The sequence below is a fragment of the Pteropus vampyrus genome, unplaced genomic scaffold (genome assembly GCF_000151845.1).
Source record: "Pteropus vampyrus isolate Shadow unplaced genomic scaffold, Pvam_2.0 Scaffold27, whole genome shotgun sequence".
Classification (NCBI taxonomy): Eukaryota; Metazoa; Chordata; class Mammalia; order Chiroptera; family Pteropodidae; genus Pteropus; species Pteropus vampyrus.
In genome coordinates this window covers 103205-125798 of record NW_011888808.1, presented here as the reverse complement: position 1 = coordinate 125798, position 22594 = coordinate 103205, and the positions used below count along the sequence as shown (strand labels likewise).

Below are 22594 nucleotides of genomic sequence, written 5' to 3'. Positions count from 1 at the left end.
GCGATGCCCACCTGGCTTTGGTATAATATCTGTCTGCTCCTGTTGCCACTGCTGACCTCTGCTCTGTTGTTGATTTGCCTTCTGGGAAATTTTTGAGACTTAACAGTAATAACCACTGAAGGGTTTTAAACTAGACACCAGCTTTGTGTTCTCATCTTGGATCTTGATCTTTCTGGAATCTAAGCCCGTTCCCGCTGGCACCCCCACCTTCCCAGGTGTGACCCTTCCCTTCCTCCACAGTATCTCTTCTATTTTATGTCACACACACTTGCTACCCCCTCAGCCTCCTCCTGGGCAGACTCTGACTCTTCAGCAACAAGACCCAGAACATTGTGGCCTCCAGCGACCTGCACAGCTTATACACATCAGTATCACATTTAATAATAAGCATTTGTTTAAGAGGCTCCACAATGTCAGGGCTTTGCATCGATGCCTCTGTGGTTCTCTCGGTCCTTCCTCAAGGTTGCAAAACAGCTGCCATAACGTCAACCATCACAACCTCCCAGAACATCCTTATTCAAGTCTTTCAGTAGACAGTTTTTGAGTACCGGTTATGCCCTTGGGATGCATCTCTGAATAAAGCAAACAAAGACTTTATCCTCCTAGGGTAAACATTAACCCCGGAAAGGAACCGGATCAGGGCTGTGCTGAAAGGGGCTACTCTCCTTTCATTAGGAAGGAGAAATTTTTTCCCAGGGGTCCCTAAGTAGGTTCGCCTCATGTTTTCCTGGTTCTAGGGCCGGACTGGGCCTGTGGCTGAGCCTCACTCCACAGGAAGCTAGGAGAGTGAGTGTCTGGCAGAGGTGAGTGAGTTTGCAGGGTTGGCTTGGCGTGATCTCATTCCTAGGACAGCTGCCCTGAGTCCTGTGGGTGTTCCATTAACAAATGAGGGCGGATGGGCCCTGCGGGAGGATAAAACTTTAGATGAGGAGTGAACGGGAGAAGGGGATGAAGATGGAAAGATAGAAATGCAAAAATGTTTGGATTTTATCTTGTGTACAGTTCGGAGAACTTTTAACAGGGATATGAAATCAGGAGTTTCTGAATGGACATTTGATGCTTGTAACAGCTTTGTGGAAGGATTTAGATAAATAACACTTATCTATCGAGCCCGATTTGAGGTTTAACAATAGAAAGGGAAGTAAGTCTAGTACTTTATGCAACATTAATTAATAACGTTATAATAACAGGTTCGTGACCACAATATTCTTATAAGCAGTGTCAAAATTGACACAGGTACCATCTATAACAGTGCTTCTCGAACTACATGTGGAGAAAGAGCGGTTCTTTTTTATTATTTCCAATGTGTTGTGGACTGGTACTTTTGAAAAAATACGTAAAAAATGATTTGACCGTGCCAAATTATTGTAAAGTTCCTAATTCCCCCTTCTTTTGGTATCCGTCTTGTCCAGCCCTTGTCACAGGCCATACTTGGTGTCATGCCCTTCTAGTTTTCCTACAGGGAAGAAAAGCACAGAATCTAGACACAGGTCCTGGGGCTTCCTAGTCACATGACCTTGGGCAAGTCACTCAAGGTGTGTGTATCCACTTCCTCTGTGTATATAATGGAATAATATTCCTGAGTTGGCCACTTGCCTCGATAGGGTTCTTTGAGATTTCATTGAGATCATCAGAGTCCTCGGTATGGGGTAATCCATACTTAAATATTAGGTACCAGTTATTTGCTATTTCACTTTTAATTCAGGAAGGAAACTATAGCTTCTTTTCAGTTTGAGAATTAAATGCAAGCTCCACTTTTAGCAATCGAGGGGTCCCCTTTTTGTAGGGACACACTGTAGCAGAGGGTGTCCAAAGGAAAGCCCCAGACTCCTCATCCCTGAGAGGGGACGTACGTGCAGGCGTGAAGACTGGGAACTTCCTGCAGAGTCTCCTGGGGATTCATGGGCGAGAGGGAGGCAGAGCGGGGCCTCTGGTCCGTTGTGTGCAGGAGAGGAGGGAAGGAAACCGAGCAGCAGGCAGCATCCTACACACAGGGCCATCCAGAGGAAGAGAAGGCAGAGCCGCAGGTGCAAGGGGCTGTCCTTAAAAAGCAGGAAACCGGAAAGGAATAAGAATGGAAGAAAGAAGCTACGGAGGAGGCTGGGCTTTTGCATTCTTGTAACTCAAGGAAGCATTCGACCAGCCATTAAATACTGTGGTTTTTCAGGCCATTTAAGGGTTTTGGAAACAAGTATGTTTCATGGGCACAATAGCAGCTAAGACTCAAATGAGTAAATGTCCCACGGACACAATTAAAGTGCTTGAACTGAACATTAGGGAGCTGTTAGGCATAGCCTTTCAAGCATTTACTTGCCAGTTTTGGAGGAAAAAAGATCAGAATGTGTGTGCCCCCATTTTGGCCTCTTCAGCCTTGTTTTCAGCCCATGTCCTCCTTAGCATATGTGCTGAAGATGCTGGGTCCAGTGGTTTGTTTAAAACGATGTTTTAAAACTTAATACCCTAGGAATCTTTTGGAATGACTTTGGAAACTAAATATATGCTTCTTAGGAAAAATAAAATATGTCTTTCGAGAATCATGTCTTGATTTGAAGTTCATGGAAATTCTTTGGGTCTTATTTGTTTAGAGTTAGCTTCATAAACTATTTATTCACGGGGTCTCTTCTAGTTCACATTATTTGTGTGACTGTCTTTGAATAATAGATACTGTTGTTAGTAAGAAATAATTTATTTTGGTTTCTACATAAGCTTTGTTAAAATACCCTGACAGTTCATTTATATAAAACATGCTCCAAATTCATTTATATAAAACATGCCTCAAATATCAAACAAATGCAAATAAAATTAGAATTTTTAAGCCTTGCTCTTTTTTTCACTCTCTGAGACCAGAGTCTCAGCCTAGTTTGTTACACTAGCGCTGTCCAGTAGAGATACAATGCGAGTCAGGTATGTAACTTAAGTTTTTCTAGTAGCCACGTTTAAAAGTGTAAAAAGGAATGAGTTTTAATAATCTGTTTTAGCCCCATAGATCCAAAATGTTGTTTCAACATAGTAAATTTCAAAATTTTTAATGAGATAGTTTACGTTATTTTTTAATTGATTTTTTAAAATCTGTTGTATAATTACCTTTAGCATGCAATTCAGTTTGCACTGTTTGAATGCACTGTTTGTCTGGCTTTCATTCTCTAATTTGGGTCAGCAAACTTTTTCTGCAACTGGCAAGATAGTAAATATTTCAGGCTTTGCCATTGTCCTGTGAAAGCAATCACAGACAATGCATGGCTGTGTTCCAAAAAAACTTTATTTACAAAAGCAGGTGACAGGCTGATGTGGCTAGCAGTTATAGTTTCCAACCCCTGCTCTAACTAATTAATTCGATGTATTGTCTTATTTGTGTTTTAATCCTCAGAAGTTGGTTTTTGTTTTGGCTTAAAGTCGGTTGCCAAGATAGCTATTGTGATGAATTTCATTCAAAAATATTCAGGAAAAACGTACACCCCACTCCCCTTCCTGAATGGCACTGTGTAGGACAGCCGGTGTAGCTAGAGGTTCCTAGTTCTGGTCTGGCCCTCGTTCTGCCTGGGTTTCAATCCTGTCTCTGTCAGGCATAAGCTTTGTGACCCTGGACACATTAATTAACCTCTCTGTGCTTCAGGCTATATATCTGTAAAATGGGGGTGAGGATAATACCTACCTGATGGAGTTGTTAAAATAAAAGACAGTATTGAAAAGCTAACGTAGTACCAAAGTACGTGTCAGCCTTTGTGATTCCTGCTGCCACAACTGCTGCTCCTACTATCGCTAGTACTGCTACTACTAGTAGTACTACTACTGCTCCTACTTCTGCTCCCACCACTACCATGGAAGTTCGTAAATACAAGCCAGTCCATGCACCAGAACAGAAGAGCATCGACTCGATTAACCACCCACCGATGATCCACAGCAGCTGCTCACATGGTGTCGCTTAGGACTCGTTGATGTGCACAGGAGCTGCCACTGCATTCTAGGGAAGCTTCGGCAGAATCTCGATTCTGGGGTTAGAAGTGGGTGCCGGTTGCTCCTCCATGCTGGTGACTGCTCTGCGATGTGGCTCAGAACACTCACGTTCTTAGGAGCTATTGAACAAAAACGCTCGTAGCGGCCCTGCCCACCCCACAGAATGGTAGGGATGAGCACGTCTTTCATGTCAAGTACTTCAGAAGGCGTAACATGCTGTGCCAGTGTTGGCTGACGGCATTCCTTGAATGGTTGCTTTCTCTGCCTTATCTCAAATGTTTAATTCGGTCATTGTGGGCTGATTATTTTCATAGGGTGGTCATAAGGAGTAAGCGAGATCATACATGTAGAGTGCTTGATTCTACGTTAATGGAAGTAGTCCTTGTTCAGCAAGTAGGTAGTGCTGCTTTTATTGTCAGTTTAAGATATAGCCTTGTAGCATGACCTATCCCTTTAGACTTCTGTCATTTGGACTGGAAATATTAAATGACTTTGTTATGTAGTGTGATAGATAAGCTCTCAAATTTCCATGGTCTGACACACTAGAAAATAACAGAAAATTGGCAGAATTGATCACTTGAGTTTTCTCGTCTCTGATAACTTTCTGACTGATTGATTACAACATGGAACTAATATTGGCACATGTAAAAATGGGGAGTAGAGGGAGCCCTGTAATGAAACCTTTTCTGTAGAACAAAAGACAGTGATTCACCTCGTTAGTCATCAGGTTTCCTTAGAGGCAGAGGTTGGACGGAGTTTGCAAGATGTTTAAAGCTTCACGTCGGAGTGATCACCTTCCAGTTAGCTGTGCTCCTGACTTTGGCCTAGAAGCATAGGACTGTGTTGACCATGAAACAAAGAGGATTCTTGAGGGGCCGGGGATGGAGGTGTTGACAGGAAATTCTTGTGTGAGGACTCGGCTGTTCCACTTTTTTATTTCCTTCCATTCACTAAAAGCTGAATGGGGAACAACAAAGAGTAGAAGCAACCTAAATGTTCATCAGAAGGGACTATCTGGCTAAATCCATTCTGGTGGTGATGTTCTGTGCAGCTTAGACAAGAACGCGGGAGACCTTCGTGTCATTACAGGGGACGGACACTCTGAGATTCCATTGGTGAAAAGAGCAAAACGTGGTACATATTTTTATTTGCATTTTTCAAAACCGCACGCGTGTGTGTTTATCTGTACGTGCATCTGAGTGCATTAACATGCACACACGTGCAACAGTGTTCGCACTGTGCATGGAATATGTCTGGAGGGACACACAGTACAAGAGCAGGAGAGGCTTTCTCCAGGAGAGCTGTGGGATTTTCACTGTATGTATTGGATTTTCGTACATATTGTCTGTATTATATGTTTTGGATTTTTAAAACCCTTGGCATACATTATTCTTCCTTTGACAATTCAATGAGGGAAAATGAGGCTTTACTTTTATCTCTCAATTTCTTTTGCATCCGTCCTCATTAAACTCTATCGAAAAGTTACATCTAGTGGCTGAGCCATTTCCCATAGAAACACATTCCAGTTGTGCTGAAAATATAACTGGGTAGTGAGCTGTGTCTGGGGCATGTTGTCTAGAAACGCATTTTGAGGACCACTTGGACCTTGTGGCTGGCATCGTTCAGCATGACCATGAAGCCAGCATCAGAACTGACTTTTTCTGCCGCTGTAAATCAGATCTAGTTGGGTAGAATTTGTTTCGTTAAGGTTATCTTGGGAAATTCTCACTCCAACGGTGAGAAGCCTGGCTCCCACCATCACCGTCCATTTAGTTAATTGTATACTATGAGACTTGTTACTCCGGACGCCCACACTGTTGGCTACAGTGCAGTGCTTATTATACACAGTGGCTTTTGCCTTTAGTCTTATAGACTCCATTTCCAAAGTTACTTAAGTCAGCCCGCTCTCCCCCACTCCCAACCCCTAGTCCTTCAGTGACATTGTTTCATATACTTGTAACACATTTAGATTCTTTTATGACAATATGCATTATTTCCTGGGATGATCCTCCGAGGTTCATTCTCCTGTTGTAAAATTCTGTGGATTTTGACATACGTATCATGTCATGTTTCCATCATTACAGAATTGTACAGAATAGTTTCTACCCCCCCCCCCTAAAATTTCCCTGTACTCTGCCTAGTCATCCCTCCCCCAAGCCCCTGGCTACCACTCATGTTTCTGTGGTCTCTGTAGCTTTGCCTTATTTGGGAATGTTGTGCAATTGGAATCGGGTAGCGTCTGCCCACTTGAGACTCACTCCCTTCACCTAGCACTGAGTACTTGTGATTCTTCCATGTCTTTGAGGAACTTAAGAGCTCTTTTTTTTTTTTTTTTTTTAATCTGAATAGTATCTCTTTGTACAGAGGTATGAGTTTCTTTGCCCCTTCTATTGAAGGACATCTTGATTGCTTCCAGTTGGATGGTTATGAATAAAGCTTTTATAAATATTCATGTGCATGTTTTTGCATGAGCGTAAGTGTTCAGTTCAGTTGGGTGGATACCTAGGAGTATGATTGCTGGGTCATTTGTTAAGACTATGTTTAGCTTTGTAAGAAACTGTCTTCCAGATTGGCTCTGTCATTTTGCATTCAGACAGCTATGAATTAAAGTTCCTGTTGCTCCACATCCTCTTTAGCATTTGGTATTTTTGGTTTTCAGGTTTTAATCATTTTAATAGGTGTGTGGTGGCACACACCTATTTTAATTTGCTATTTTCTAAGGCAACGAATGTTGGGCATCTTTTCATATGCTTCCCGGATGTCGCTCTGTATTCTATGGTGATGTGTCTACTCCGATCTTTTGCCTATTTTTAAAATTACATCATTATTTTCACACTGTTGAATTTTAAGTGTTCTTCGTGTATTTTGGATACTGTCTTTTTTCAGATATGTATTTTTCAAATATTTTTCCAGTTGTTGCTTATCTTTTCATTGTCTTAACAGCTTCTTTCATGTAGGAAGAGTTGTTAATTTTAATGAAATCCGACTTACCGTTTTTTTCCTTTCGTGCTTTTAATATTGTTTCTAAGTCATTGCCAAACAGGTACAGTAGAAACAGCTGTGAACAGAACCACAGTTTCATTTAAGCAGCAGAGTAGTGTGGCATGTGTGTATCTAATGCGTCAGGTCCAATGGCAGGCGACAGAATGAGAAATTCATAGCACTAAGCTCCTCTCCCGAAAGTATTTATACTCTGATGGGGAGTTCACATGGGGTTTATGTCTAATGGATATGCAAAAATATGGATATGGAAAACACGAGGAAGAACACGGTCCAGGTCACATCGTGTGCAGGAACCCAGGGAAGGGGGAGATCACAGATGGCACCAGTCGGATGTATCAGGAACAATTTATGGAGGTGGGAACATAGGAGAGATTCATGGAACTCAGCAGTCAAAGACAGCCGGAGACCAGTTCGGGCGGAGAGGCTACTAGTTCCGCCACGGTAAGGCGGGAAGTGAGTTTTAGTCAAGAAACAGCTAGTTATCTGTAACGTGGCTAATTGTAGGGTTTGCGTAGAGAAGTATTGACTGGAAAGAAAGAGGGGCCATCTCGGTGGGGCCTTTGTTGTGCAGTTATAGCCTTGGTCTTAATCTGGCATTTGCTGGAAGTTTGTGAGCAGGGTGTGATATGGCTAAAGCTTTGCCTTAGACAGATTTTGTGTATGTGTGTTATTTACGTTCAGATTTTTCCTTTCCTGTTAAGTGGTTGGGGTTCATGTGGGTCTGAGGTGAACACAACAGCTCCCAGCTGTAACAGAGTTGGCTGTTTCCTTGCTCGGGTGATAGCTGGACTCTGGGGTGGGGGTGGGGGGCTGCACTTGGTGAGTGAGAAATTTCCATACTCTGACCTCCAGAACTGGCTCACAGCTTTTGCCAGTCATACAAATGTGTTGCTTCCTGGTCCTCATCTGGGAAGCGATTGCCTCTTCTCTAGGGAAAATTAGTTTCTGCCTCTTTTCTCAAAATGCAAAAACCTGCAAGTGGCAACCACTGTGTAAAATGTTTCACAGCCTGGGAGAGAAGTGACTGGTGTAAGTACAATGAACCTTTGTCACCAGTTTAGTTGGCTTCTGTTTGCTGTCTGTTCAAGGTCAGGAAAATCATCTTGCCACTTTAGTAACCATGCTTTTGCAGACCGTTCAAGGCCTGATACATTTCTTCTCCAACATTTATTCACTGCTTGTGAGAGTTGGATGCAGCAGAGAAAGCCAATAAAGATTGAGAGGCCGTGCATCTTCTTTAGTTAATTTTTTGTTAATTAGTAAGAGGTGAGGACAGGTGTCCTGCCAACTTTCTCAGTCATTATAGGGCTGAGAATATTTTATTGGTGGATCATAATCAACTTTTGGTGGCTCTTCTGGAATCTTTGACTTCTTAAAGTTGAAGGATTATCAAAGGTAAGGTCTGTTTACTTGTTTGTGTTTAAGGCTGGGTTAAAGTAGAGGTATATCCCATATTGGTAATGCAAATACAGTAGACCTAATATATTAAATCTTCTCCGTGAGGCAAGTTGCAGTGCCTCTCTCCTTCTCTGCAATATTTACTTAGCAAAATAAAGAATCGTGTAATGGTTCTTTTTACCAAATAATCAGCTTTCTATCTTTGTAAAGCTTAACCCCCCCACCCATCACATTGGTAGATTAGTTCTCAAAATGAGTAGTATAACATTCTAAAACGCTTTAAAAAATGTTTTTATCAATTACGCAGTCAGAGCAATAAGACACGTGTTGGTAGAATACTCAGATCCCACGTCTGGTTTTTCTGCTCAGAGCAGCCCGGTTGCCAGGCCTGGGATCGCCACCATGTTGTCTGAGCAGATTGGAACCCAAGAAAAGCCTGTGTGTCTTATCACGTCAAAGCAGGAACTGGGGTGACTCTGGTGCCTCCCATGCAGTTCCCTGTATGGTGGCTGAGTCTATGGAGGGTTCTCAATAGATATTTTGGATCAAAAGAATAAGTGTTGTTTACTTTGACCCGATCTCCAAGACATTGCGATCATATCAAGTGGTTGCTTTTTAGACCGAATAAACTGTGTTCAAAAAAGGGAGGGAAGGGTCCATTCACGAGATAAATTGTAGCCTGTCGTTATGGAATACATTGTCACGTGCAGGCTTGTCCCACGGGCTGCGTTCAGCACATTCCTGTGTGTCCCAGTGTCCACTGTTTATTGAATCTTGAACGCTGTCCTTGGCCGTATCCAGGTAGGAGGAAGGAGATGCAAGTAGAGATGGAGCCACAGGTGGGTCAAAGAACAGTGAAATTCTCTGTCGGTTATCTGAGGCCAGGGCACAAAGTAGGGATGTCGTTAGCTTTTCACCGTATTAAAGGGACCACAGCCACCAGAGATGGATTTGCTTTGAGTTTGCTCTCTGATTTTCCAAAAGGTTTCCTCTATTCACAACTAGTTATTTCCATATACAAATATTTGGCCGAACTCACAGTGTGGTGAGCCAATCAATTTCTGATCTACATTGCCATGGCCCATAAAATTGTGATTTTTATATCACTTGTATTTAGACCAAGGTCTTTCCTTGTGCTAAAATCTTCAGAGGGTGTCTCTGTGATCCCAGGAGACAGAGGGCTGCTGGGAAAGCTACAATATAAGCATATTTTTCTGCCTGGATTCCAGAGTAATCTTTTCCCTAAAAGAGTTTCCAACTCATTCCTTCGAGAATTACATCCTAAGGAAATATGCCCCCGATTTTAAACATCAGTAGGAAAATAAGGTTTGATGAGTACAAGTTTGATTCACATAACTGGTTTTCAGGAATGCAAAGTTCTTTGAGACTCAATTTCCTAATTGTTTGATTTAAGCAAATATGAAAACTGGTTTGAACAGGTCATTGAACCTTGCTCACTTCTAGTTTCCTTATCTGCAGAATAGAGTAATATCACCCACCTAACTCATCCCTTCGGAGTTTCTGTGGTCAAGTGCTCTATGACTTGAAGGATTGCTCTTGGTACCTTACATGCATAAAAGAGTATTTAGTTCCCGCAAGGCCGCTAAGCAAGAATTAGAAAGTCTATGTGTATCATCGCTAACAGATCTTTGAAGGCTGAATAAATAATACAATTCTTTTTTTAAAAAATTATTAATGCTTTTAACATTTTTATGGTTGTTATTTTGGACTTTAAAAATAATATCTGCTTCTTAAATGAATTGAGAGATCTGTTGATTAACATCTATGAAGAGTCGTTCAAAAATTAAGGCAATATCAAATACCCAGTTAAAGACAGTTATTATTGAGAATGACATTTAACTTTGGGCTTCCTGTCAGCCGAGGCGAAAGGGGGAATACAGTGCATATTCTACTCTATTTTCTCTTTTTTGTTTTGTTTTTTTAATCACTGTATTTTCAGTTTATTGCCTTTTTTCCTCTTTGGCACCAGGTATGGCATAAGTAAATTACAGTGAGTTACACAGTTGTCATTTCACATGTTATTTCTTCAAGAGTGATTCATTTCCCACCCCCCAACCAAGTTTTTTAAAAAATTGGTCTTATCGATCCAGTTTAAGAGATACTGCCTAGCAGTAGATGACGGGAACGTGAAGTAAGAATCAGATGTGTACCCGCCCCACCTCATTGTCTAGCTTGTCCTTCTGTCTCAGTAGAGTGACAAATAGGGTGTATTTGTTCTCTCCAGGAGACAGGGTCTCACCCCAGACATAGTCCTGATTTGGTGTCACCTGATTTGGTGTCTTGCAGATGTAATGCTTCATCAGTGTGTGTGACTTTTGCTCCCAGAGTAGAGAAAAATACCTTCTCCCCACAGCCCTGGCTGGCCCCGCACTGAACCCCACAGGCCTCCGTGTGGCAGGCTGGATTCCCACCCCGCCTCACCCCTCTTCCTGGGTCCTCGGTTTCTGTGAGATCTCTCAAAAAGGAAAAAGCAATAGAACTTCAAGGGTCCATAGAAAATAAACTCACTCTATTTTCTTTAATTAAATGAACACAGCTTGAATGACCCTGTACTATAGACAGGTAACGATTTCTAAGTCTGCTGTCACCTCTGATTTTCTTTATGCAGTATTTATGAAATTATGGAAGGTGAGGTAATGTTCAGGGTAATCAGATTCATTAACGCATAGATGAATTTCTTTCTGGCTTTTCGTTGTAAATCACCTCCCCTGCCCTTTGCCCTTTATTTTGATTTTAAGCTGCAGAAGGTAGGGCTTGCCCATAATTGAGTTTTGTGGAGGGCTTAGCATGCTCTATCAGTCATTTGTTTTGTCTAGGCATTCTGAAATCTTATTTTTTCAGGTTGTAGGAGAAAAAAGGTTTTTCTCATTTTTTAAAATAGAATTAAATTACCTGAAACTAAATATATTTAATCCTGTCTCCAGGATGCAAACTTCCTCTTGCTTGATTAACATCTATGAAGAGTCGTTCAAAAATTAAGGCAATATCAAATACCTGGTTATCCATCCCTTGCATCCATCCCTTCTTGTCCATTTTAAATGCCTCCATATCTGTCTGGCTTTTAAAATACTTCCTTATTAAAAAAAATAATAATAACCAAAAAAAAATCCAAAAAACTTTATTGAGATATAATACACCTACCATACCATTGATTCCTTTAAAGTGTACGATTCAGTGTGTGTGTTTTTTGGGTTTTTTTTTTTTTTTTTTTTTTTTTTGTTTTTTTAGTATATTCACAGATAGGTGCAACCATCACAGTCATCATTGTTAGAACATTGTCATCACCTCAGAAAGAAAGCCCCGTCCTTTTTGGCTGTCCTCATCCCTTCTGCCAGCCCTAAAGGACCACCACTCTGCTTTATTTGTAGAGTTCCCTGTTATGCACATTTCATGTGAATTGAATCAGATAATACGTGGCCTTTAAAACTAGCAGTTTTCACTTAATATCATGTTCTCAAGGCTCATCCACGTTGTAGCATTGTATCAGTGCTTTGTTCCTATTTATGGCCAGATAATTTCGTGATGGACATACCACATTTTGTTTATCCATTCATTAGCTGATAGACGTTTGGGTTGTTTCTACTTTAAGGTACCCTTACAGCAACTTCTTACCTGGTCTCCCTGATTCTTTTACCTACCGTCTTTCACCTGATTCTATGCAGGACCTCTAGAATTTATTCTGTAGCTGATTTTTACCTGGTAAAAAATACTATTTTTTGAACGTCTTCAAAGATACATAACCATATAGAAATTTTTCATATTATATATATATATATGGGATTATTTTCTCTGTCTAATGCAGCCTAGTTGTTTTTTCTCTACCGTTTTTCTTAGCTGTCTCTTATTTGCACCACCCATAGAGTGACCCCCACTCAGTAATAACCTAGCAGGTGTCTTTCTGCGCTTTTCTGCACATGCGTGTTTGGACATCTCTATTCATGCACATACACATAAACAGAGGAGTATATTTTCATTGGTGGGGTCATGGTTCGTTTTACAAAAATGAGATTACATACTTTTCTATGCCTTGTGAAAGGCCTGAGGGTCAATTGGCGCATCTTTAACTGGGTCTTATATTTTAACGCTGTGTAACATTTCACGACGTACGTGATATCGAGGTATGCCCAGTTTCCAGATTTGCCCTTGCCAGCAAGGGTTCCGTCTATAGCACAGGTCTCACCACATAAAACAGTGGCCAGCAAGGTTGAGCGCAGTGTCCACCAGCAGTCCATGTCTCTCCCCTCCTCCCCCCATTCCGCCTGAGACCACTCAACATGCCAGGGTCTTTTTCAGCCTCTTAGCTTTTGTTTGTGCCATGAGCTCTGTGTGGAATGGCTCATCCACGCCAGCGTTAAGTAGCATTTGTAAGAGCCCAAACTCTGAGTCAGACCTGGGTTCGGATTCGTGAGCCTCCCGTACCCTCCTCAGTATTTGTCTCTTTCCTCCGTTCCCAAGGAAGTTCATTCTAATCTTTAATATGGTTTTCTATTAGCATTCTACTACGTAAGTAGCGATGTTTGGCATACCGGTCACCCTCCTAAATTTCAAGGTTCTGGGAAACAAAATCCAGCCCCTCTGAGGCTGTGCAGTGCATGGGGCCAGGGGCTCATGAGAAGCACTTCCTCTCAGTTTGCCGTGAACCCAAAATTGTTGTAAAAAAAAAAAAGTCTTAAAAAACTCAAGTGACAGTAAAAAGATTAGTGGTTACCAGGGGCTGTGGGAGGTAGAGGAGAATGGGCAGCACGGAGGGTTCTTAGGGCAGTGGCACTGCTCCGTATGACACCGTAATGGTGGATACGTGTCATTCTACATTCAGCAAAGCAGACTGTGCAACAGGCGCGAACCCTAATGTAAACTCTAGACTTTGGGTGACAATGATGTGTCGGTATCAGTTATAACAAACACACCACCCCGGTAGTGGACATTAAAGAAAATCTAGCCCCCACCTTTTTAAAAAATCCTCCTTTAGCACAGATCATGGAACCTTGCACACAGTAGGTGTTTAATAATTTAATGTTCAGTAAGTGGGTCAAGGCTGGACTATTATGACTATAATTACCCCGGTTTGTCCCCGGTTTACTGCCCAAGTCCGCTCTTAGCGTCACCATCGAAACGTCACTCTTGGTGCGCTGCAGGCAGGCAGGCTTCTGTGGGAGTGAACTCCGGTCCTGGAAAACTAGTGAGGACCAGAGCGGGCTGGCGAAGTTTTGAAGGGCAGCGCAAGTTTGTGACTTGTCCAGCCTCCAGCTGTGTCATCTTCGACCATTATTACATTCACCAGAAAAGAAAGTGGAAACTCCAAAGAGAACCACAGTGGAAATACAGGTTAACCCCGTCATGACTGCAGCTTGAGTTGCCTCTGGCGACAACCTGCCTGCAGATCCCCCGTCCTCCTCCGTAAATTTCTGTGAAGGGTCAGAAACACAATCGCAGTGGACGCCTGGAAAAAGCGGCCGCTCCTGGTGGCTCTCTCCCGCCCCTCCATCGTCCCCTCCCTGGGCTGTATGAAATCCTACAACCACACCACACTAATTAGCCCGAGAAGGGAAGGGGTTGCCATGGCGACCAAGCACTTTTTAAAGCACGGGAATGGTGTTCATTATTGTTCAGTGTCTTTAGCTGTGGCAAAAAAGGTCAGTGTGGCAGTTCTTTTCCATATGAATTTTGGCCCCAGAGCCAAACCAAAGGTGGAAGATGGTAAGTGTGGCCGACCGGCCGGTCAGTCATATTTGTTAGAACGTTTTAATAACTACTGTGGAACTAGAGAATTGTGCGAACTTTGTTAACTAGAGATCGGAAGAAAAGTAAGTAGCCAGGGAAAACAGTATGGGTCACGAATGGTGAAAACTTGAAGAGAGAGTTCGAGAGTTTTTTCATTGAAAAAGTTTTGGAGCTTGAAATGATGACATATTAAATTAGTAGGTTTCTCTGTGGATGTAACTGAGTGGACTAAGTTTGATGCTTTGTTATTCGTCGTTTGTTTTGTGTTCGCTTTATACTAGTCTTTGTACGTTGCTGCTGATCAGATTATATTCCCAAATAAATACAACAAGCATTTTAGCCAAATGCTGTCAGAACAGTCGCCTCTTCTTTAATCCAGATATTAAGGCGGAAGAGTAACCAAGGATAATTTTGTTTTCATATTTTTATGTCCTTCTTACTGTTCTGAGTATATTTAAGTTAATAAAGACTAAAAATCTGTGAGCCACAGTTCTTGGGGATGTTTGCCCTAATTTGTCGGCTAGACTTGGGCAGAATACTGCTGAGTAAAGACAATTTGGTCGGTGTTTGTAAAAGAAATTTGCCTGCTGGAGATGAGGGCAGCTAGCTATTCCATCAAAAGCTGTAAGGGAGATTTGCAGAGCATTCTTTCAATTTAGTTTTTGCTGGTTTGGAAAGGTACAGAATAACATGGCTTTCAGCCTCACTTTTTTGTCAGTGACTAACTGCATTTTCATGGCTTGCAACTTTAAGCTACTCTCCGTTTTTGTTTTTTTTTTTTGCACTGTTTAACAATGTACTTATGTCCTATGGCACTATTTTTTTCATCCATTTTATACACTGCTGTGTAGGATAACAAAATACAAATTAATTAAAGGGATTGGGCATTTAAATTAAAAAACAAGTCACTGCCCAGAGCTGTGAATGGGAAGTGGCCTACTTTGGGGCTTCAGTTTGAAAGACTTATTGTCCGGTCAGCAGTGGCAGTTTGTTTGGCAGCTGAGTGGATAAGAGAATGTGTTTCGGAACGTTAAGTCTTGGTTTGATTTCCTCTGGCTTTCATTTGCATGTTCTCTGGGATTCATTTATTTAGTGATCATGGTATGGAATGTTCCATAAATGGAGTATTTGACAAGAAAGAGACAAAAATGAAAAAGAATCTTCATTTTCTCCCCTTCTCCCCCAGCCCTCACTGGGTCATTGTATTCTTCAGCTAAAAAAAAAAGTCTTTAAATGCCTTGAAATTAAAGTTTAAAAAGTAAATAAAGTGATATTTGTATGGCACTTTAGATTCTTTAGTGGTATAGTTACGATGTTTGTAAAACAGTCAAAACTCGAACATGGATATTCATATCAAGGCATTATTGGCATCTTAAGATATAATGTGTTGTGATATTTAAAAAAAATGATATTGATAAATTTACAAATGAAGTGGTGTGGTGGCTGGAACTTGTTTCCAAAAAAATTCAAGGGCAGGGAAGTGGACTGTATGTAGTTGGGGCAGGATCGACGGGGTGGTGGCTGTTGAAGCTAGGTGCTGGGTACATGGGGTGGGTTCACTTTTTATTGTGTAGTTTTGTGTAGGTCGTGTGCGCGCGTGTGCACGTATAGAACTCTGTGTGTGTGTGTGTGTGCGTGTGCGTGTGTGTGTGTGTGTGTGTGTGTGTGTTGTTGCCTTGTTAACTTCTCAGCGTTTCGTATGTTTCAGATGCCAGACCACTTCGACCAGGCAGTCGTGCTGAACCAGCTGCGGTACTCCGGGATGCTGGAGACCGTGAGGATCCGCAAAGCGGGCTATGCGATCCGGAGACCCTTTCAGGATTTTTACAAAAGGCAAGACAGGACCTGCATACATCCTCTTTCTTTTCCGAGGGATGGGGGAAAGAGGGAATGACGGCATAATGTGAGCCTGACACCTCGTTGCAGGTATAAAGTGCTGCTGAGGAGCGAGGCTGTGCCCGAGGACAGCAAGGGGAGGTGCGCGGCTCTGCTGCAGCTGTACGACCCCTCCCACAGCGAGTGGCAGCTGGGCAAGACCAAGGTACGACGGGCGGAGAGGACGGCTGCCCGCCAGCCGTTTTTAACATTGGGATGATGCTCATGGGATCGTGCCCGCCATAATCTTTTGTCTTCCAGACAGTTCATATTTTATATGAAGTCTTTGACTTTTCAGGGACTCTGTGTTTGTCGGGGACACAGCGAAATATCAGATCCTAAGTGTTTCTATGTGTGTGTGCATTCAGGCGGCCAACTCGGGGCCGGGGGCGTAACGTGCAGCTTCCCGTGTCTGCGAAGGTGGCTCCTCTCTTCCTATGTCCTTACGTGGTGGAGGGCAGAGTGAGCTCTGGTCTCTTCCTGTAAAGGCATTAAATACCAAATACCATCTGAATACCACGACTTTGGGGTTAGGACTTCAAAAAGTTTTGGTAGAGACACAGCTGATATTCAGTCCCTAACACTGACCAGTGCGAGGTCAGCAACAAGTATTTAGGCAGCATCTCGGGGCCACTCATCCTTCAGGTCTCGACTTAGATGTCGACCTTGACAGGAATCCTTCTCAACATTCTTCAGTGTGCCAGAGTCACAAGGCAGAAGGAAAAATCTAAAGAGGGGAGCCGCTGCTCCCCCCGGCCAACCTCAACCTCTCCATAGGGAAGGGCACCAGAATCTCCTGCATGGCCTGTTCGGACAGGCCTCCTACCTTCTTTAGAAATGCTTGCCCAGCAGATAGGATCTCTTGCCTTCCAAATGTCATGTTTAAGCTGGCTAAGTCAGAGCTGGGGCCATGTTTAATTTACCGACCACATCACTGCCACGTTCAAGATGCTAGGAACTTCTTTACCAGAAGGCCTAGATGTTCATCAGAGGGTAATGGCTTTAAATACCTTCTGGTAGCAATATTGACCAAAACACAGGCTGGTGTAGTGTTTTACAAATGCTTGGGAACGCAGAGCAAAAATAGGTAAGGCCGTGACTCACGTGTGGTAGGTAGAATTTATTTGCTGTTTTGCCCAAATGTCTTGGAGGAGATAGAGGATAGAGTCTGGAAAAATGTGCCATCAAGAGAACATAGTGCATCATTTTAGGCCAGAATGACTCACAGGAGCATGCATTTTAAAGTCATGAGAGAGAGGGTACCGTTTAGCACACCCTCCCCACTAAGACCAAAACGCCCTCATGCTGACGGTTAAGAGAAAAGCATAAAAATATTTGGCACTAGTATTTTAGGGAATAATTCAGAATTTCCTATGCACATGTTAAATTTGAAATCGCATAATTAAAAGCTACCTTGATGGAGCATCAACATTTTTTCAAAAATCAGGAATTCCAATAGGAAGTGCCAATTATCAGACCCCTTATCTGGTTTTGAAAAGCATGAAATTAACAGCCTGTTCCCAGAAACAGGCCAGCAAAAAAGCTGTAATCTGTTTAGTCCCAATTCTTGTATTCTTGTGGTGGCTAAACTGAGATGTAGCTTAAATGGTTTAATTCTAATTTCATACTCAGTTTTCAGAATTATTTTTTTAATGTCAGGTTTTTTTATATACGTTAAAGTGTTTGAGGCCCAGATATTCTGATCGTAATCACTTGATGGGCATGAAGAGAGTTTTCATGTCATAAAGTAATATTTTACAAAGTTTTTATATTTCTTTCCTTCCTACCCTCCTTTCCTTTTTTTTAAAAAAAAAATTTTTCTTTTTTAATATGGGGAGTACCTCTGTGTCTCTTGTTAATGAAATAAGTATTCACAAACTTTGATAGCAATGTCACAATCCTTTTATATCTGTTGAATCTAATAATAACCCCAAAACGGGGCTTATATAGCCTTTTCGTTGTTTTTTTTTTTTTCGTTCTAGTAATATATTTTTACTAGATATCTTAGTCTGTACAGATGGAAAGTTTTAAAAAAAGGTAGGCAACAAAAGATCGAACAAGTCGGACTGCATCAAACTAAAAAGCATCTGCATAGGAAAGAAAATCAGCAAAATGAAAAGGCAAACTGCTGAATGGGAGGAAGTATTTGCAAATCTTATATCTAATAGGGGGTTAATATCCAAAATTAATATAAAGAGCTTATACAACTCAATAGCAGAAGAACAAACAATCCAGCTTAAAACATAGGCGAAAGATCTGAATAGATATTTTTCAAAAAAAGACACACAGATGGCCAACAGGTACATGGAAAGATGTTCAACATCACTAATCAGAGAAATGCAAAAACCACAATAAGATACCACCGCACACCAGTCAGAGTGGGTGTTACCAAGAAGACGAGAGATAACATGTTGGCAAGGATGTGAAGAAAAGGGAACCTTTGTGCACTGTTGGTGGGAATGTAAGCTGGTGTAGCCACTATGGAAAACAGTATGGAGGTTCCTCAAAAAAAATTTAAAAATATAACTACCCTGTGATCCAGCAATTCCACTTTGAGTATCTGAAGAAAAAGAAAACATTGACTCGGGAAGATAACACACACCCTTCTCTCCCATGTTCATTGCAGCATTATTTACAATAGCCAAGATAGGGAAACATCTAAGTGTTCATTAATGGATGGATGAATAAATTATGATGCACACGCACACACACATACACACACACGTGCACTGAAATATTATTCAGCCATAAGAATGGAATCTTGCCATTTGCGACAACATGGATGAACCTTATGTCGAATGAAAGAAATAAGTCAGCCAGAGGAGGACAAATACTGTGATCTCTTATGCAGAATCTAAATCATAGGGGAGAAAAATCCAACTCATAGGTAGAGAACAGATTGGTGGTTGCCAGAGACAGCAGGTGGAGGGGGTGGGCAAAATGGGCAAAGGTTGTCGAAAGGTACAGACTTCCAGTTCTAATGAATTCATGGGGGTGTAATGTACAGCATGGTGACCATAGCTAACAATACTGTATTACATATTAAAAGTTGCGAAGAGAGGAAATCTTAAAAGTTCTCATAGTAAGAAAAACAATTTCTACCTACATATGATGACAGATGTTAACTAGACTTATTGCGGTGATCATTTTGCAGTATATACTATTGAGGCTAGGGATAGGCCACCCCAAAATATGCCACAGTGATGTATTGATTATTTTGTATTCAAGTTACTTGAGAAATAGCTGATGTATAAAAGAGGCACTCTGACCCTCCACTTCCTCCTGAAAGCAGGAAATGGATCTCTCAGTGAAAATGTCCTCCCTATCCTGGGGGCAGAGGCATCCTTATCACGAAACAGGGAATCAAGGCTGAGGAAGCTGCATGAACAAACTTTGTTACAGCAGTAGTTAGCTACCCCAAACACAAACCCCTTTGTTTTGTCTCATCTTCACAAATAATTGTTTCTATGTCTAAAAATGGGATGTGAGCAGCCTGCTTCCGTCACTTCAGGAGTCCCCTTTCTGTGAGACCTCCATATGTAATGTAATTAATTTTTTTTTTCTCCTGTTAATCTGTCATGTGTCCATTTAATTGTTAGACCAGCCAAAAGAACTAAGAAGGGTAGGGGGCAAATTTTTCCTCCTTCGCAATACAAATATCAAGTCATTATGATGTTCAACCGAAACTAATATAATGTTATGTGTTAATTGTACCTCAATTTAAAAAAATAAGTAAATAAAAACAGCGGCCCTTCCCCACAGGGAGCTTGAGAAGCACTGTGATAGAAAGCATTTAGAGCAAACCTGAGAGAAAAATGCCTCCCCACCACCGCCCAATTAAAAAAAGCTATCTCTGACCCAGACAGAGGCGCCTGCCTTCTACCAGCCACATTCTTTGGTTCTGACATGTCGCTCCCTCCTGGGCAGGTCTTCCTTCGAGAATCCTTGGAGCAGAAACTGGAGAAGCGGCGGGAAGAGGAAGTTACCCGGGCGGCCATGGTGATCCGGGCCCACGTCTTGGGTTACCTGGCACGGTAAGGAGTGCCGTGGGGGAGGAGGGCTTCCCTGGCAGGAGCCATCAGGTAGCCGGGTTGATCGCTTTTACTTAAAATAGATCCGTTTGGAGGGCTGGGACCGGGCTAAGGAGAGTCCCAGGTCAGTGCTCTGGTGATGCCAGAAGCCTGGTTAGCTTGATGGGGCAGCAGAACATAAGAAAGGGGGTTCTGGGCATCTCGGCAGTGGCAGTAGGGGACTGTGCCGAGATATTTAAGCGTGTACCTACTTCATCTTCGTCAGGTACTGAAGCCGGAGGCAACCTGGCCGTTGCCTTTGGCATTTTGGCCGTTGACATTGGTGTTCTCTCATTGGGTCCACAGAGGCCCACTCTCCGGCGTCTGCTGAATGAGGCAGCTTTTCATGTGCACTTGTGTTCTGTCCACCTCTGAGGACCAACGTGCCACGTGAAACCCCACACCATGAAATTTTCTTCAGTACTAAGCTGTCTTGCTGTGGCAAATTTTTTTTTTCTTATAAAAACAGAATATATCAGATCTCTTTCAGTCCTGTTTACAACCAGCTTCCTGCCAAAGCTTTTCAAAGTCATCATTAGGGGTTATGTGTTTATTTAGCCAAGATATGATAGGGTTCTTGCTTTAGTTTTGTTTGTTGTGGTTCTCTTGTTTTTCTTCTGTTTTGTTGTGCTCAAAGGGGCCTCCTGTTCACTCCCCTTTGTATGATGAGAGTATCTTCCAAAACTGGGTCCTGTTCTTATGTCTTACAGCATTAACAAACTCATTTGAAGCGCTTGAAACCTCATTACCTCAACAGTTATTCTGTTGTGCTGTGTTTTTGTTTTCATTTTCAGAAAGCAGTACAGGAAGGTCCTTGACTGTGTGGTGATAATTCAGAAGAATTACAGAGCATTCCTTCTGCGGAGGAGATTTTTGCGCCTGAAAAAAGCAGCCACCGTTTTCCAGAAGCAGCTCAGAGGTCAGACTGCCCGGAGAGTTTACAGACGGATGCTGGCTGAGAAACGGGAGGAAGAGGAACAGAGGCGACGGGAGGAAGAGGAAAGGAGGAGACGGGAGGAGGAGGAAAGGTACAGCACACCTGTCTCTCTTGCTGGGGTGACACAGAAGGACATCTTTGGGGTTTTATGCTCTGTATCCATCCTTGCAGCAAGAGTTCCCAGTGGATGCTGCCAAACCTACCACTGGAAACATTAACTTCCGGTGGCTCAAATATAAAATTCCTTGGCAGCATCGAAGACTCACTCCTGTGTGTGCTTTTATTCACGCGCAAAACAAGTCTCTTGCCAAGAGAAGAGGCTCCATCCTTCATGCTTTTTAAGTTCTCTTTAGCAAAGCTTTTTAAAAAAAGTTAGCTCGCTCTGACAAGTGGTTCTAGGATTTTTTTCATTGTGCTTTTTTCCCCACTGTCTCTTTTCTTTACGATTTTTAGAGAAAGAGAGAAGGCACGAAGAGAAGCTGAGCTCCGCACCCAGCAGGTAAAGGATGCTGTGACCATGCGGCATCTCGTCTGTCCCTTTCCTTCCCTCTTCAAACACGTTGACTCAGGATTCAAAACTGAAAGTGTAAATCTGTTGGGAGGAGAATGTTAGAGGAGATGTTTGTGATGCAGTTTATTTTTTAGTTTTTTATTTATTATGGTGACATTGCTGAATAAAATTATAGGTTTCAAGTTATGATGCAATTTCTAACCCATTACAATTGGGTGAAAATTAGTGAATGTCTAAGATCTTAGAGCGAATCATGACAGTATAATTTCTCTAAACCCATATAACCACTGTATTAGTTTGCTCAGGCCGCCATAGCACATTAAAACAACAGAAATTGATTTTCTCATAATTCTGCAGTCTAGCGGTCCAAGGTCAAGATGTCGGGAGGTTTGGTTTCTTCCGAGGCCTCTCTCCTTAGCTTCCAGGCGGCCACCTTCTCGTGGTGTCCTCACGTGGTCTTGCATCCGGGCATGCATCCCTGGTGTCTGTCTGTCCCAATCTCCCTATAATAAGGACACCAGTCAGACTGGATTGGGGTCACATCTCACAGCTTCATTCTAACTCGATCACCTTGTTGAAGGCTCCCCACAGACACATCCTGTGGTACTAGGGTTTGAGGCTTCAACATAGCAATTTGGGGGGAACACAATTCGGCCCCAAACAACCGCATGTCATGGTTCTTCCGTGCGGAGGAGGAGCGATCCCTGTGCTCTTGGTGGAGACATTTTCCGACGTCTTCCTTCCTCTTCTGTCCAGGAGGAAGCGGCGCGGAAGCAGCGGGAGCTGGAGGCCTTGCAGAGGAGCCAGAGGGAAGCGGAACTGAGCCGGGAGCTGGAGAAGCAGAAGGAAAACAAACAGGTGGAAGAGATCCTCCGTCTGGAAAAAGAAATCGAGGACCTGCAGCGCATGAAGGAGCGGCAGGAGCTGTCCTTGACCGAGGCCTCCCTGCAGAAGCTGCAGCAGCTGCGGGACGAGGAGCTCCGGAGGCTGGAGGACGAAGCGTGCCGGGCCGCCCAGGAGTTCCTGGAGTCGCTCAACTTCGACGAGATCGACGAGTGCGTGCGCCACATCGAGCGCTCGCTGTCGGCGGGCAGCGAGCAGTCG

General features: G+C 42.6%; 1 protein-coding gene across 1 annotated transcript in view; it reads left to right on the top strand.

Moving 5' to 3' along the window:
* MYO10 (myosin X) overlaps positions 1-22594 on the top strand; it is a 207480-nt gene that overhangs the window by 155402 nt on the left and 29484 nt on the right. Inside the window, exons 20-25 of the mRNA XM_011356464.2 lie at positions 15806-15930; positions 16024-16138; positions 19900-20006; positions 20837-21070; positions 21433-21478; positions 22247-22590. Coding sequence (XP_011354766.1) covers positions 15806-15930; positions 16024-16138; positions 19900-20006; positions 20837-21070; positions 21433-21478; positions 22247-22590 — 971 coding nt within the window. The remainder of the gene's footprint in view (positions 1-15805; positions 15931-16023; positions 16139-19899; positions 20007-20836; positions 21071-21432; positions 21479-22246; positions 22591-22594) is intronic.